General features: G+C 40.6%; 1 protein-coding gene across 1 annotated transcript; it reads left to right on the top strand.

Annotated features, from left to right (window-relative positions):
• The first annotated feature begins 2,399 nt into the window (after positions 1-2,399).
• On the top strand, positions 2,400-15,011 carry LOC110110951 (probable carboxylesterase 8). Its single transcript, XM_028699136.1, has 5 exons — positions 2,400-2,547; positions 3,601-3,665; positions 4,221-4,312; positions 4,437-4,521; positions 14,132-15,011. The coding sequence occupies exons 1-5, from the start codon at positions 2,400-2,402 to the stop codon at positions 15,002-15,004; spliced, it is 1,263 nt and encodes a 420-aa protein (XP_028554969.1). The 3' UTR covers positions 15,005-15,011.
• Positions 15,012-15,017: the final 6 nt, after the last annotated feature.

Genomic DNA, 15,017 nt, shown 5'->3' with positions numbered 1-15,017 from the left:
CATCAATCAGTGGCTACATCGTCAATAGCTGCTTCTGGTGATCGCTGGATGCGGTTGAACTGGGTAGGTGGCTGTGTTCGTGCTATGGCATTGAACTTGGGTCGACAGGTACGAAGGATAGATATTTTGAGTTCATAACATGAGCTCAGTGCTGCGCAGTCACAAGCCCACCTGGTACTATTGCTTTGCGTGTTGTGAATGGTGTCTCATGGCACATCGGAAACGTCAACTGTGAAGTGTCGTCTGGGACTGCACCTCTGAAAGTCACGACCCTCGAGGCTGGGCATGGCCTCCGCTGCTGTCTCCTATCCTCTACGGCCGACGTGGGCGATTCGTCGCGTGCTCGCGGAGAGCGAGTTAAGCCGAGCCGTTTGGGTGTTGGTCTGACACTGGAACATGTGTTCGGTGCTCGGCTTAGCCCTGGTGACGTATCGGGCAGTGGTCCATCCTCCTGAACAATCTTAATAGGTATTGAGAGTTCTAGTTTGGTGCAAAAGGAAGTTTCCATGTCAGGCGCAGGGGATTTTGAGTGGTTTCTCGCAGTTGAAAGGATAGCGGTGCGGGCTTAGACGAAGATTTAATCTGACTTGAGGGAAGTTAGGATCTTTCTGAAGAACGGGGTTCAACCAGAAGTTGAGGGTAGGATGCTGAAGGGCCGAGTTAAGAGCAGGACGGCCCCGGTTGGCGACCACCTGTCTATGAAGGCGGCGATGTTTCGAATCCTCTGGCGATGGGCTCGAACGAGCAGCGTCCCTAGGGATCCTGAGCACGGGGTAGGGTAGTGGTAACAGGAGGAGCCGCCGCAATGCGGGGTGGCGCAACGTCGCTCCTTCGTCTCCCGACTACCGACTGGTCTCTAACGGCGGAAGGAGAATTAGGGGTCCTCCTCTGAACTGCCTCATGATCGCCAGGAGATTGTCTCACTATCTTAGACCTTGTGCCATGTGATCTGGCAGAGGACGTGTAATAGTACGTCCGCTCTGCCTCCGCGGCACGTAAGTAGCAAATTTGCTGTTTTAAATAATTCTTTTCCTGGGGTGCTCACATTGTGCTCTCGTCAACTTTGCTGTTATTGCCTGGAAGATTTGTATTAAATGACGATTAATTGATACTGTTTTTCATAATTTCAAATTTTTGTGGTGCATATGACAATGCCTTCAGGACTTTTGTACATGCTCAATGAAGCCGATTCCACTAGACTGCTATTTTAGAAAAATCATAACCTCGAACAGGAAAACATAAAAGATATCCGCGCGTGTTACCTATTGTTATCGACTACTAGGTCACTTGGTGCTCGCATGACCCAACATGCCGGAGGTCGGAAGAAGTGAAAGTGAACAGTGATCAAGCGAAGCCACTGTGGCGTCACGGTTGTGGGGAATCTTGATGTAGGTAGTCTATGCTCTTGGAATACGGCAAAATCTGGGATATCAAGAAGTGAAGACTAGCGCGGACAGTGTCAATGGTGGTGTCCTGTGTAACGTTTTTAGAGGAGGACGGCTTAGTGTTTGGCGCTGATGGATGGCCGAGGACGGGTCCCCAACAACCTCGGGGTTGAGAAAGGTGCATTAGATCCTCGGGTGCGAAGCGAAGGATGAATATAGGCGAATGGCTTTAAGACCGCTAGGGAGTGGGAAGTGACGCGGATATGCGACTGTCGTGTGGGCACCCCTCTTCCTAATGGGAGTAGAGAGGCGCGGTAGTCCCTGGAACACGACAGAAGCGGATATAGACCGTTTAATAGATGGACCCGTGGAGGGAGACGGGCGGTGGGGTTCTTCCGGTCCTGGTATACTTTCTTGCCATTGACCGATCTAGAGAGGAAATAGATCAGATCAAGATGAAGTAGCAGCGCTGTCACTCTCGTCGTAGAGGTGGGACGCGGGCTGTTGGCAACCTGGTACCGATGTAGCGGAAGCTTAAAGCGTAGAGTATTCGGGAGGCACTGGTGAGATTCGCTTCTACGGTGAGGCTCCTCGTTTGGTGTTTGGGAATGACGCGGCATCGAATTCTAACCGTCGCGCACCTAGCAGTGGTGGTGTTTGACCTATTCCTACAGCGCGGTGCTACTGAGCTTGAATGTCCGTTTCCGAGGTATGACTTTGCGCGGGTCCTGTACTGCTGACGGTCTGAGATTTTGTGTAAAGTGTCGGATAACAAGAGAGACGTAGGCAGAATTAGCGCGACGTGATGATTGTGCATCGACAACTGTTGCGAGGGAACCTTCGAGAGAAGCTGTGGGGTCGGTGTGGGTGAGGTGAAATTAGCGCTGGATTGGACAGAGTATAGGGTTCGTCCTCATTGGGCGGGCATACCAGCACTGATTCGGGGCTGGGAAGCCGGAATGGACGCCGGCAGATCATGAACGCCGTAGGCAGATCCAGGACGCCGGATAGACTATGGGTGATGGGCTCGCGGCGGATGACGCTCGTCCTCTAAAGGTGGGAGTAGGTTGCGATGGAGACGCAGGCGTCGACCTCTCCGCCTCCGATCGAAGAGGCAGGCTCCGTCTCCGTGGCGGCCGCCACAGGGTGACGAAGCGAGTCAGTGAAGGAACCAAAGCTTGATCTCCTAACCCACTGGCCGTGCGAACTCGCAGAGTCAGGGACTCATGGAGAGTTACCGTTGCGTCCGAACCAAAACAAAAGGTAACTGGAATGGAGCTGAAGTGAAGCCATGGCACTGCTGAAGAAAGAAGTGAAAAGGTTCAGTAAGACTGTACAATGTAATCAGAAAGAACGAGACGACGTAAGAATTCTCGACGTGAGATAGATAGAATTAGATTAAAGGACGGAATTAAGCCTGCTAGGCTGGAAAAGAAGTCGAGTTAGGGAAGGAAAAATCCCTAGCTAAGGAGGGTAAAGGAACCCTAACTAAGAAGAGGACCCTAACATATAAGAGTGGGACGGACCTAATCTAAGGGAATACCGATCCCGCGAGTACACACAAGGAAAAGGAGTCTAATTTATGTATCTATAAGGTCATAAGATGGAGAGGAGAAATCTTAGTCTCGATTCATAGTGCTGTCGCCAGAGACACCTGTTGGGGCCGCGTACCGAAAAAAGAAGCAGGAGTCGCACGTCCGTCGCAAGGACTTAGGCCGTTCGAATGCGAGGGTGCGCATGGGCCGCACTATCCGTAGGACAAAACGATTGGTGAGCGTCTCGCGCCTGCGACATAGCCGACGATTAAAACGGTTGTGAGTCGATGGTGTTATTTGGTTAAGCCGTTGTAGTGATGAAAGTGGCAGATTGGATCGAGTCGCATACGGTCGCGCTCTGTAATTGACTCACTCTCGCGGGGATGAGACGCTGTCGCAGGCACACCCGGCGCTTATGCCGGCTTTGCGGGCTGATTAAGCCGCATACTACTCCACTTTGATTCACGTCAAGCAGAACAGACTGCCGTCCATAGTCACTGGTTGTTCCCTTTCTCCCACCCTCGCGACATAAACGGAATAGGGAAAGCTCGTCTCTCTGGAGTGGGAGTGGTGACAAGTATTCTATTGGTATCGGTGGGCGAATAGTATTCTCGAAGGACACGGGACCGTTCACATAGAACTTATGGCCAGGTATTTCTGACAGTTGATCTTAATTGTAGACATCAGCAGGCGCTCAGTAAGAAAGGACGCCGTGAGGAAGAGACTCGATCCGATTAAGGATACGGTATAAAGCTCTACTGTCTGACAAATGAGATTGCATTTATAAGTAAGAGCAGTATAACTATGAACTAATCCGTACTCAGAGAATGCACTTAGAGATGTCGTGAGAGAGTCTAAGTGATGTCGGCGAGCAGAGAATGAACAATGTATGGTTGGATGTCAGCATTTCGTTGTCACGAAAATCACTAAGAGGCTTCCATGCCTGAAATGGTGGTGTCCAAGACATTGAAGAGCACCCATTAAGACTCTTGCGAGGTCTTGACCATGTCGCTGACCTGGTTCAACTCGGATCATGCCACGTGCGCCTATGCGGGTAGTGAACATCTATGCTTTGACATCAATACAAAAATCTAAAGGTACAAGACGATAGTAGATTAATAGATTCGTAAAGAACCACCTCCTAATATGGATTCGGATAGAAACTCAGCACATAACATAAGGCGCCAGTTTTGATATGTGAAACGATTGTCCAAGCTAGCTACCGTTCCTAGATATATTTAGAGGAATTATGACGTATAGTTCTACGTATTATTGATTTATGGATTCATTGTTTTTATAGATTCCTGCTTTATCGACTTTGATTGGATTTACTAGATCGTACGATTTCATTGATTTCATCCGATTTGATTGCTGTTGCATCGACATTGAGCTGTATAGAAATGGATGGATATAGATATTGCTATTGATACATGGACATGAATAGTATAGAATTCATTGTTTCTGCACTATTGATTATCATTATTACTACTGCCATGGAATTTATTGATTCTTGCAGTATAGATTCACTGTTTGTCTACGTTTCTACCGGTATATTGATTGACTGCATGGATTACTGTAGAATAGATGAGATTTATCGTAATGTTTTCCTTCGTTTTTGATTTATTGAACTAGATAGATATCGTATTATTACCGCATTGTTGATTTCGATGGCGATTGTCATTTTGACGGATTGATTAATTTCTATTGTTGTACGTCTTTCTTCGAGATTGACATGGATTTATTGAGTTGGATTTATCGATTCGCCTGCCGCCTGCATTTGACTGATTTTATTTGACTATGGACTTCCGTATGCATGTTGTTGTTGTAGAATCCATATTGCTGTTGTAGATTCGTACATTGGTTCTATCAATAAGAGTCGTCACTCTTTTCGCCCGTCGGCATTTCTATAAACTCCTTATGACTCCCAATCGTTATATCAATGATCAATGGTTTAAAGGAAAGCCCGTCGGCCCACCATCCTGTACAGGTCAATTCTATCTTCAACCAATGTTCAACCAGGTTATACGTGTGTTCCAGTATCAATAATCAATCAATAATCAGTTCAATAATCAATATTAAAGCAATCTATAACAATCATATCAATAATCATAAGCATATCAATCTAATCTATCAATTCCAAGCAAATCAGAAAATCTACGAAAATCGGGCAGCGTAACGGCAGTCTATCAAATTTACACAAAAATCCTGCAAAAAGCACAAATTCCAAATTTCTCCAAATTACAGTAGAATATTCACGACATCAATACAAGACTATTATTCTATAGAATCCAAATCAAATCAAGTCCTGATATTTTTCTATTCGATTAAAATCGCGTAGAATCAATTCCGACCGGTAAAATCGTCGTAGGAAATACTCAAATCGTGTACAATAGTCATATCTATAACATACCAAAAGTTGTGCGGTGAAAGTTGTGTCAATACAAAACTGGGTCAAAAGTTCGACTACGAAAACACAAAACAGTGCACAACTCGGTCAATACTCAATATCTCTGAAAACAAAAATAGGATTCAGAGTCCTTACAATGAGATCTTCACTTTTCCCAACAGCGGCGTCGGACGAAAAGCGCTCCGCGGCCTCCAAAATCGAACTTCTTCCTTTGCTTTTCCTCTCTTTCTCTCTCTTCAAAATATCTGATATTTTAAAAATGATTTTCTCTCTCCTCAAAACGAGCTGATTTCCTTAAATCATAAAGCTGATCGGCCCGGCCGTTCGCAAAATCGTCCCGGGACGATCAGACCAAAATCGATCGTCCTGGACGGTTTCCAGAACTATTTTCAGGACGGTATTTTGAACAGTACAGATCGTCCTGGACGATCTCAATATCGTCCCGGACGATCCTGGGAGGAAAATCCAAGTCAGAGAGGAACAGTAAGGGAACGAGGTCTCACACATCTTACCTTATCAACAGACTCCCAACACATACAAACCAAAACAAATCTCCACTACATACATTATACAAAAAGAAACCCGACTACTACAACATAAAAACCTTTGGTTGCGCTTGTTTCCCAAGGATACCTCTACAAAACAGACACAAACTAGCTCCAAGTGCTAACCCATCCATTTTTTTGGGATATTCCGCCTCTTATAAAGGATACAAATGTCTTAACCCAAATACAAACCAAATAATCATTTCCAGACATGTGGTTTTCCACGAAACAACATTCCCATTTACCCAAACCAAACCAACTCCACTATTACCAACAATTATAATAGACAACCCTCTCCTTCTTACACTCACTACTCAATTAACCTCTATAAACAATAACCAAAGTTCAGACCCACAATAAAATATGACTCCCAATACCATCATTACAGTGGATAACAACACACCATAACAACCCACACATTCAAACCACTCACCTGCCATACAACTTGTACCAACCCACCCAATGATAACAAGACTCAAAATGAGATCTCTCAAATTAAAGGTCATCCTTAACCTTTTACACCAAAATTCTCAACTTCCAGAGACTCAAAGTCATGAACCTCATACATATTAAGAGGCATCAAAACACCATCATTGGAGACAAGCCATGAACAAAAAATTTCATGCTTTACAGAAACAGGAAACATGGACACTAATTCCACCTCCCAACAATACTTCCATTCTTGGATGCAGATGGACATACAAAACCAAATTACACTTAGATGGATCAATTGCAAGATACAAAGCTCAATTTAGCTCAAGGCCACAAGCAACAATATGGAATCAACTACTTGGAAACATTCAGCCCAGTAGCTAAGTTTCCTACCATTTTATATTACTCACAATTGTAATAAACAAAAACTGAGAAATTCATCAACTAGATGTTGCCAATGTTTTTTTATATGGGAAATTGACTGATATAATTTATATGAAACAACCACAAGGATATGAAGATAAACAACACCCAGAATATGTCTGCCTACTTCACAAGGCCATTTATGGTCTTAAGCAAGCATTCAGAAAATGGTTCACGACTTTTTTAACATTTCTTCAACAAATTGAATTCAAACCGAGCAAAGCTAACCCTTCACTACTTAGTACTTACACTATCTTAAGAAGACTCTCAGGTTTATTTACTTGCATACATAGAAGACATCTTGATGACAGGTAACAACAACTCTCTCATCTCACACATCATATTGCAACTGCATAATAAATTTTTGATGAAACATCTCAATACAGCTAATAATTTTCTTGGCATAAACATCACTAAACACAACAACTCAATGTTTTTTATCACAAACACAATATGCTTCTTCTATCCTTACCACATTAGGGCTTAATCTTTGCAAACCACTCTCCAACCCTTCATGCACCAAACCACCATAAAATATAAACCTAGATATCCCATTCTCACAGACCCTTACACATACCGACAACTCATTGGATCACTATAATACCTCACAATAACCAGACCATACATTGCATACCATGTCAATCAACTTTGTCAACACATTCATGAAAAATCATATCATGCATGTATCCTCAAAAGATTACTTAAGTACATAAGAGGAACGATTGACTATGGCATCCCCATTTTCTTGGGACAACTATGCCTTCAATCATATTCCGACGTAGACTAGGCAAACATCACAGAGACAAGAAAGTCCACAACCGGATACTATTCATTCATAGGTAACACACTTATTTCATGGAGTGTTAAGAAGCAACATAACGTGGAAAGATCCTCCAAAGAGACAGAATATAGGGATTTAGCTACGACCATCACAAGTATCATTTGGCTATGCCAGCTGCTACAAGATTTCAACATAACTCTAACACATCCAACGACACTTCATTATGATAACATTTCTACCATAGCGCTAGCCAACAACCCCGTTTTTCATGCTAGGACGAAGCACATCAAGATTGATCACCACTTTATTCGGTATCAAATACATTCGAACATCATACAAGTTCAGCCGATCAGCACTCAAGAACAAACAACAGATATTCTCACGAAGCTGCTCTCAACTTTGCACTTTCAGTTCCTTCGCACCAAGCTAAGCGTTTGCAAGAGACCATAGGCTTGAGGGGGAATGAAAAGGATAGACGAATCCAGACGCAATATAAACTGATCACATGACAAGATTGATCCCAGCCATCCACTTGTATAGGTCACAGTCATCCACTTGTAATCACAGCCATCCTTACGTGTACAATCACAACCACACATTTGTAAATGTCAAGAACAAATAACATCCACATAAATTAGTTTAAGAAACCTATAAATAAGATGTACATCTGACATTAAAGAATCAAGAAAGATTTGATTCTGCTTCTCTCTCTTATTCCCTTCTCTCAACTTTTCATTTTCTTTAGTGAAGAATTTGATTTAATTTTGGAAGAGGTGATATTGGAATTCAGATCTACACAATCATCATAGGAATACTAGTCATTTGAGATTGTCTGAACAATTGCAAAATAACTATTTTGTGGCTGTAGAATCCTGTATTAATGATTGTGTTGCCGATCTAGTTATTTTAATTTTACACTGAATATAATAATATGATATCTGTAGAATAACAAATATTCACAATAATTATTTTTGTTAAATTATAAGGTTAAGCTTCTTTACTATCTTTTTGAATGAAACATCGAATTTGCTGGCCTCACATTCTCTAGAAGACTTAACTTAATAATAGAAATATAACAATCATTTAATATATTAAATTTAAATTTATAATTCGTCAATTGAGTTGTTGTTGATGATTTCGAATGACGCTTGCAACATTCTCATAGAGATATCAGCTTCTATCATCAAAGCATAAGACTTTAGAACTTCTCTATTTTCTTTTTTATTATTTTAGAACTTCTCTACTTAGTGCTTCTTTGATTTTGGGAAAGTTTTATTATTATTTTTGGTTTAGTATTTTAATTTTTTACTGAAAAGCTATTTTAAGAAGCATTAAGAAAGCAGCCTCTAACGAAAACTTTAATAAATTCCTATGTTGTTAACTCCATGGTAGTTCTCAAGCTCTATGTTTCACTAGAGCAAATTAGAGGGAATAAGCTTTCAAGATTTTGGTTTCATTTGTGACTGTTTTTTTATTGCTATAAAAAGCAGAAAAAAAAACCGTCACTAACAAAGCCTTTGTAAATTATTTCTTGTTGTGAACTTATTTGATTGCTAATTCTAATGTTAAATATTGCTTCAAAATAGTAACGGCCAAGTCATAACTAATAATGAAAGTGGAAAAGCAAATGCTGCTTTATTTGGGTTGGTTTTGATTAGGGGTGTTAATATTGGATCCGACCCGAAAACCCGAGCCGAACTCGATACAAAAATTTTGGATTTGGGTTGACCCAACCCGAACCCTAAACGAGTCGGGTTCGGGTTGACACATTGAGCTGAAATTGACTTGAAAATGACCCGTTTTTTATCCGAAAACCCATTTATGACCTGGGAACCCGAGATTGATCCGAAAAGCGGAGTTTGACCCAATTTTAATTTGGACCCAAAAACTAGTTGTTTTTTGTCCGACCCGTGTCATTCGGGTCGAGCCGGGTTGACCCGAACCCAAAGCAGGTCGGGTTCGGGTCCGGAAAACCGACCCGTTTGTATAAACGGGTCGGGTTCGAGTTGACCCGAATAGTGCCGGGTCAGTTTCGGGTTAGACCCGAACCCTTCCCGTGACTCGAAATTGACACCCCTAATTTTGATAGGCGAGGCACCAGTGTGAAACAACGATATTTTATACATTTTAATAATTTTTAGGTTTTCCAAAATAATAATAATAATAATAATAATAATTTCAAATGTATCCAAAATGCATCGCAGCGAAGAGAGAAAAAATTACTTCAATGCATTAGATTTGCATTCAACTGTAAATAATTTTTGAAATTTTGAAATAAATATAATTTAATTATTATATATATACTTAACTAAATATCCACTTAAATTTTCTACTCCTTAAATCTTTGTTGTTTGTGAAAAGTCTATGACCTAATAATTAAAAGAGAAGTTTATATCTTCATAATCATAAGTTGTTTGGGATTTATTATTCCTGATAGTTAAGATAAAATATCCCTGCTGTTTCCAGCTGTTTGCGGGCCCCAAGTTCTAACAAATGATAAAGTTTTAGTTTCTAAAGCCTAAAGGAATATTAATCAAATACTTTATCTGTTTTAAATAATCGCTAAAACTCGACTTTAAAGCAAATTACAGTGATTTGTGTATTAATTGATGGATTAGAAAGCGGACATTTTGACGAGAAATTACTCTTTGCTGTCACTGGATGGTCTAGAGGCGAATCATAATGCGCCGTTTAGAGACGAATCATAATGCGCCACATCATACAATAAACAGAAAAAAATGACGTGACACTTCCTAATCTCCTCTAGACACCGTTCGGCGACCGCACAAAATAATTTCTCCAGTTTGCCAACCTCAATCTTCATCTTTCATTTTCGCAAGAAATTATTACACGAGGAGTCCGATTTATCTGAATTTATGGGAGTATATAGTAAATACATGATAAATATATTATTTTTTAAAAATTATTTATTTACTATATATTTGATGTGTTCCGAACGAAGCCCGTCGCGCGTCGTCGCGACCCCCCGAAGCCCAAGCCGTCGTCGCGACCACCCGAAGCCCTAGCCCAAGCCGCGGTATTATTCTCTGTAGAGCTTGTTCAGCTAATTTCGTCGATTTAAAATTATATCACCATTATGAATCTATAAAAATAAGAATCATGAAATGATAATATTTCATCTATGTAGTGATGATTTAACTTTTCATTTAACACATTAATTAAGTATTTTTATAATGATTTTGGTGAGATGAAGAAAACATTAAAAAATCCTAAATTTAATAACATATTCATATAGTTAAATCTATCATAGTTTATGTATTTAATATCAAGTCATTTTAGAGTTTTTTTATGCCCCTTTCCCCTTATCTTTGTGCGGATACCAGACGGTCTAAATACCAACCAGAACACGTCACGTCACCCAGTACCGAACAAAAAAAAATGACGTAGGCATCCTAGTTGGTCTCCGGATATCGTCTAGTATCCACGTATATTAATATGATAGCCTAAGAGACAATATCATACATATGGCTCAGCCTTAGGGTTTGTTTGGGACGGCTTATTTATTGCTTTCTAAAACGGAGTTTTAGTACATATTTTTTTATTTTTGTACTAAAACTTCGGTTTATAAAGCAATAAAAAAACCGTCCCAAACGAAGCCTTATGCTCACGTGAGATGATCACATCAAAATATAAAATAATAATGTATTTATTCCAATCGCCCCTAAAATAATGTATCAACCATCTCTTAAATTTTGTGCTTCTCTAAGGTCCTGTTTTGTTGCCTTCGTTCTGATTTTTGGGCACCATAAGAAGGTCAATAATAGATACGTTTACTACTCAAAAATAATTTACATGCAAGGAATAATGATGCAATCATATCATTTCTTGATATTAAATGCAAAACTGTTTATGTGATTTATTCATGTCAAAAAATCCATGGAAGTAGAATAAGAGAGTTTCTTATTTTAGTATTGTATAAAGATCCAACACATATGCGCATAAAAAAAAATAGTTGCATAAGATACAAGAGCTTTTATATTGAAAACTCCTAAAAGGAGAAAAAACATATCACATACTTTTAAGGAGTAATGTTTAAAAAATACTTTACTTCTTTGTTTGATTAAATACCTTTAAGGAAAAGGGATCAGAGACTAATAAATCTAATATAAATACTTATGCTAAAATTGAGTGTTTGAATAGGTGTCGATGACATGCTTCTATCTTATAAGTGATGATGTGGGTTGACATTATTAGTGATTATAGTTAAACATAGGCAATGTGAATCAGTGTAACCAGACAACACAAGTAAAAGGACCATAAGTCAAGGGATCATAATAGGAATCTACTAGAAATCAGTCGAAAACATTTCATCGCAATTCGTCAAAAATCAACAGGAAAATTGGCTGCTGAAAATCCGCCTGTAATATGCAGTTTTTCTCACCTATAAGTGGAACTCTAAAATTCTTCAAATCTCTAATCTCTCTTAAATTTAAAGCAAATTTTTGATCCACCCTCATGTAGTGGGTGAATGTCTATTTATAGATTTTTTTACAAAAAAAATGCCTCATAAATATATAGAATATACAATTGGATAATTTGTATTGATTCCCTTGATTATTTATCATTCTTCTCATATTTAAGTGGCTTAATGGTGATAGAATTAAGTGATGTTGTGCCCATTGGATTTTTATTATCAAGATGCATGCTTGAGTAAGCCCTAATTTGATTTTCATCGGGATAGCATAACAACTATGAGATTTAGATCGAGATTAATGTCATCACTGGTTATCATATGTGGTACTAATCTCAATATAAATTCAATGGTTATTAAACCCTGGGATATCATATTTAACAATTTTTTTAGATTAATATATATTTTGCAAGATTTCACATTTACCACCTCATAATTAAAAGTCTATGCTATTAAGTAACATATTTGAAATGTCATAAAAAATTCACCTTGATTGGGAACGAATCTCGATGCAAATATGAATTAGAGGCTCTAAAAAATTAATTTAGGGACCATTTTAACTCCTATTTCTGCAAACTTATAGTCAAATTGATCGAGCATCTCAAGGAGATGAACCAGCGACACCTAATTCAGCTCGATTTGAGTCCAAATGAGCCTAAATCAAGGGATATAACAATACTTTGAAGCTTCAAAGCATTAATTTCATGACCAAATGACATCTAAATAGGACATGCTTATAGTCAAATTGAGCAGATCGACGAGACAAATCCAACGAGCCTAAGATCATCAAAATTTGACATCATTAATACACAAAAATGTTTCATAATTGATCCATGATCAAGATAATCACTAAGAGCCATCTGATTGTGCTCTCCCAAAATACTCTTGGTCTCCTCCATATATACACACTATGCCACTCTAAAAAAATTATAAATAGGGCCCCATTTCTTTACAGGGCAGGGGGGTTGGTTTTGAGCTATTGCGAGGTGTTTTCTTAAAGGGTTACGCCCTTGATCATTTTACTCGTGCTAATGTGAGTTACCATTCATTATTATGCTGACCTCATTTGCAGAGTTGAAGCACAAATCACTGTTGATGAACCTATTAATGCTCATAAAAAATAGTTTGAATAGCCTTCTAATAAAAGAATGAATGAATATGAGGGTGGGGCCCAAAAACTTAAAAAAAAATCAAGACCTTCCACCTCAACCCCTCAGCAAAATCGTGAATTTAAAGAATATACTCCATCAATGAATACAACTCGGGTTAATATATTCATAGTTATACAGAATGAAGAGAACCTTAAATAGCCCCATCTGCTGAAGTCAAATACTGGCAACCAGGATTATTATTGTCACTTTCATCAAAGTCGGGGGCTTACTATTGAAGCTTATAAACACTTAATAGAATAAATTGAAAGGTTAATTCGACAAGGATATCTTCGTCAATTAACTCAAAATCCACCTACTTGAAATAAAACTAATCCTGTTAGGGGGCAAGATCAAGAACAATAACAACAATAGTAAAATAATTGTCAAATGAATAGAGAAATTGAAACTATTGTTGGAGGACCTCTAACATCCTCTCAGGCTCTCCTCACTACCCGAGAGGAGCCGACATTGAAAAAAGCTCGAGCTGATCATTCCATTATATTTAATGATTTTGATTTGGAAGCATTAGTCAAATAAGTTATAATTTATGATGCGACAAAATTGTGAAATTTGTGAAAATTTGTTTTAAAGAAGGTTTAAATATAAAATATATGACTAATTTTTTAAAAAATTAATTAGTTATTTTATATTATGATAAAATTTTATATAAAAATTTATCAAAAGCTAAATTTTTTTTTCAGGCCCATAATATATAGTTTAATGCGCACCGAAGCATTAGGTGAAGCTTTAACTGCTGCGATCCCTTCTTTTCGTGATATTCTTAAAGCGAGAAAAATCAGTGAGAGAATGGAGATAGAAACGCTTCACCATCCCGCTTCAGATCCACAGATAATCTAACAAGTAATAATACGCATTCATTCCTCCCTCTTGCATCATCTCATTGTCCCGCCTTCCCTTATTTCACCAATTTCCATCATTCCCATATGGATCCCTTCTCCTTCCTCAACATCTCTCTAAACCCCGACGGCTCCCTCACCCGCCACGCCCAATTCCCACCGCCCCGCCGCCGCCGCCGCTAGGCGGATCCCTCCCTCCCCGCCCTATCCAAAGACCTACCTCTCAACCCCACCCACCACACCTGGATCCGTCTCTTCCTGCCCAACTCCCCTCTTCCGGCCCCGAACAGCCTCCCCATCATCTTCTACTTCCACGGAGGCGGCTTCATCCTCTTCAGCGCTGCCTCCGCCCCCTTCCACGCCTCCTGCTCAAGCCTCTCCGCCTCCCTCCCCGCCCTCGTCCTTGCCGTCGAATACCGCCTCGCCCCTGAGCACCGCCTCCCCGCCGCCTACCACGACGCCAATGACGCCCTCCTCTGGCTCCGCGAACAAGCCCTAAACCCCTCCGCCGCTGACCCCTGGCTTCGCGCTCACGCGGACTATTCCCGCTGTTTCCTCATGGGCAGCAGCTCCGGCGGAAACATCGCCTACCGCGCTGCGCTCCACGCAGCAAAGTTCGATCTTGAACCACTGGGGCTGAAAGGATTGATGCTGAACCAGCCGTATTTCGGCGGGGAGAAGCGGACAGAATCGGAGGAGAGGATGGCGAAGGACAAGATCATCCCGCTTCCGGTGAACGATCTGATGTGGCAGCTGTCGCTGCCGGAGGGAGCAAACAGGGAACATATATTCTGCAATCCGACGGCGAAGGAGGAGGAGGGGGTGGAGAGATTGCCTCGGTGCTTGATTCGGGGGTATGTGGGGGATCCGCTCATCGATCGGCAGCGGCAGCTTGCTCGGATGTTGAAGAAGAGAGGGGTGAAGGTTGTGGAGTTACTGGAGGAAGAGGGACACCACGCCGTCGAGCTTTTCAAGCCTGAAAAAGCTGCAGATTTCGTCGAACATGTTCGGGGCTTCGTCTGCGGTTTGGCGGGCGTCGGCGAGCATAAGCTCTGAATGGTGTGGGGGT

The sequence above is a fragment of the Dendrobium catenatum genome, unplaced genomic scaffold (assembly GCF_001605985.2).
Source record: "Dendrobium catenatum unplaced genomic scaffold, ASM160598v2 fragScaff_scaffold_1220, whole genome shotgun sequence".
Lineage (NCBI taxonomy): Eukaryota > Viridiplantae > Streptophyta > Magnoliopsida > Asparagales > Orchidaceae > Dendrobium > Dendrobium catenatum.
Note: the sequence above shows the minus strand (reverse complement) of the source record. Positions and strands in the feature narration are given on the sequence as shown.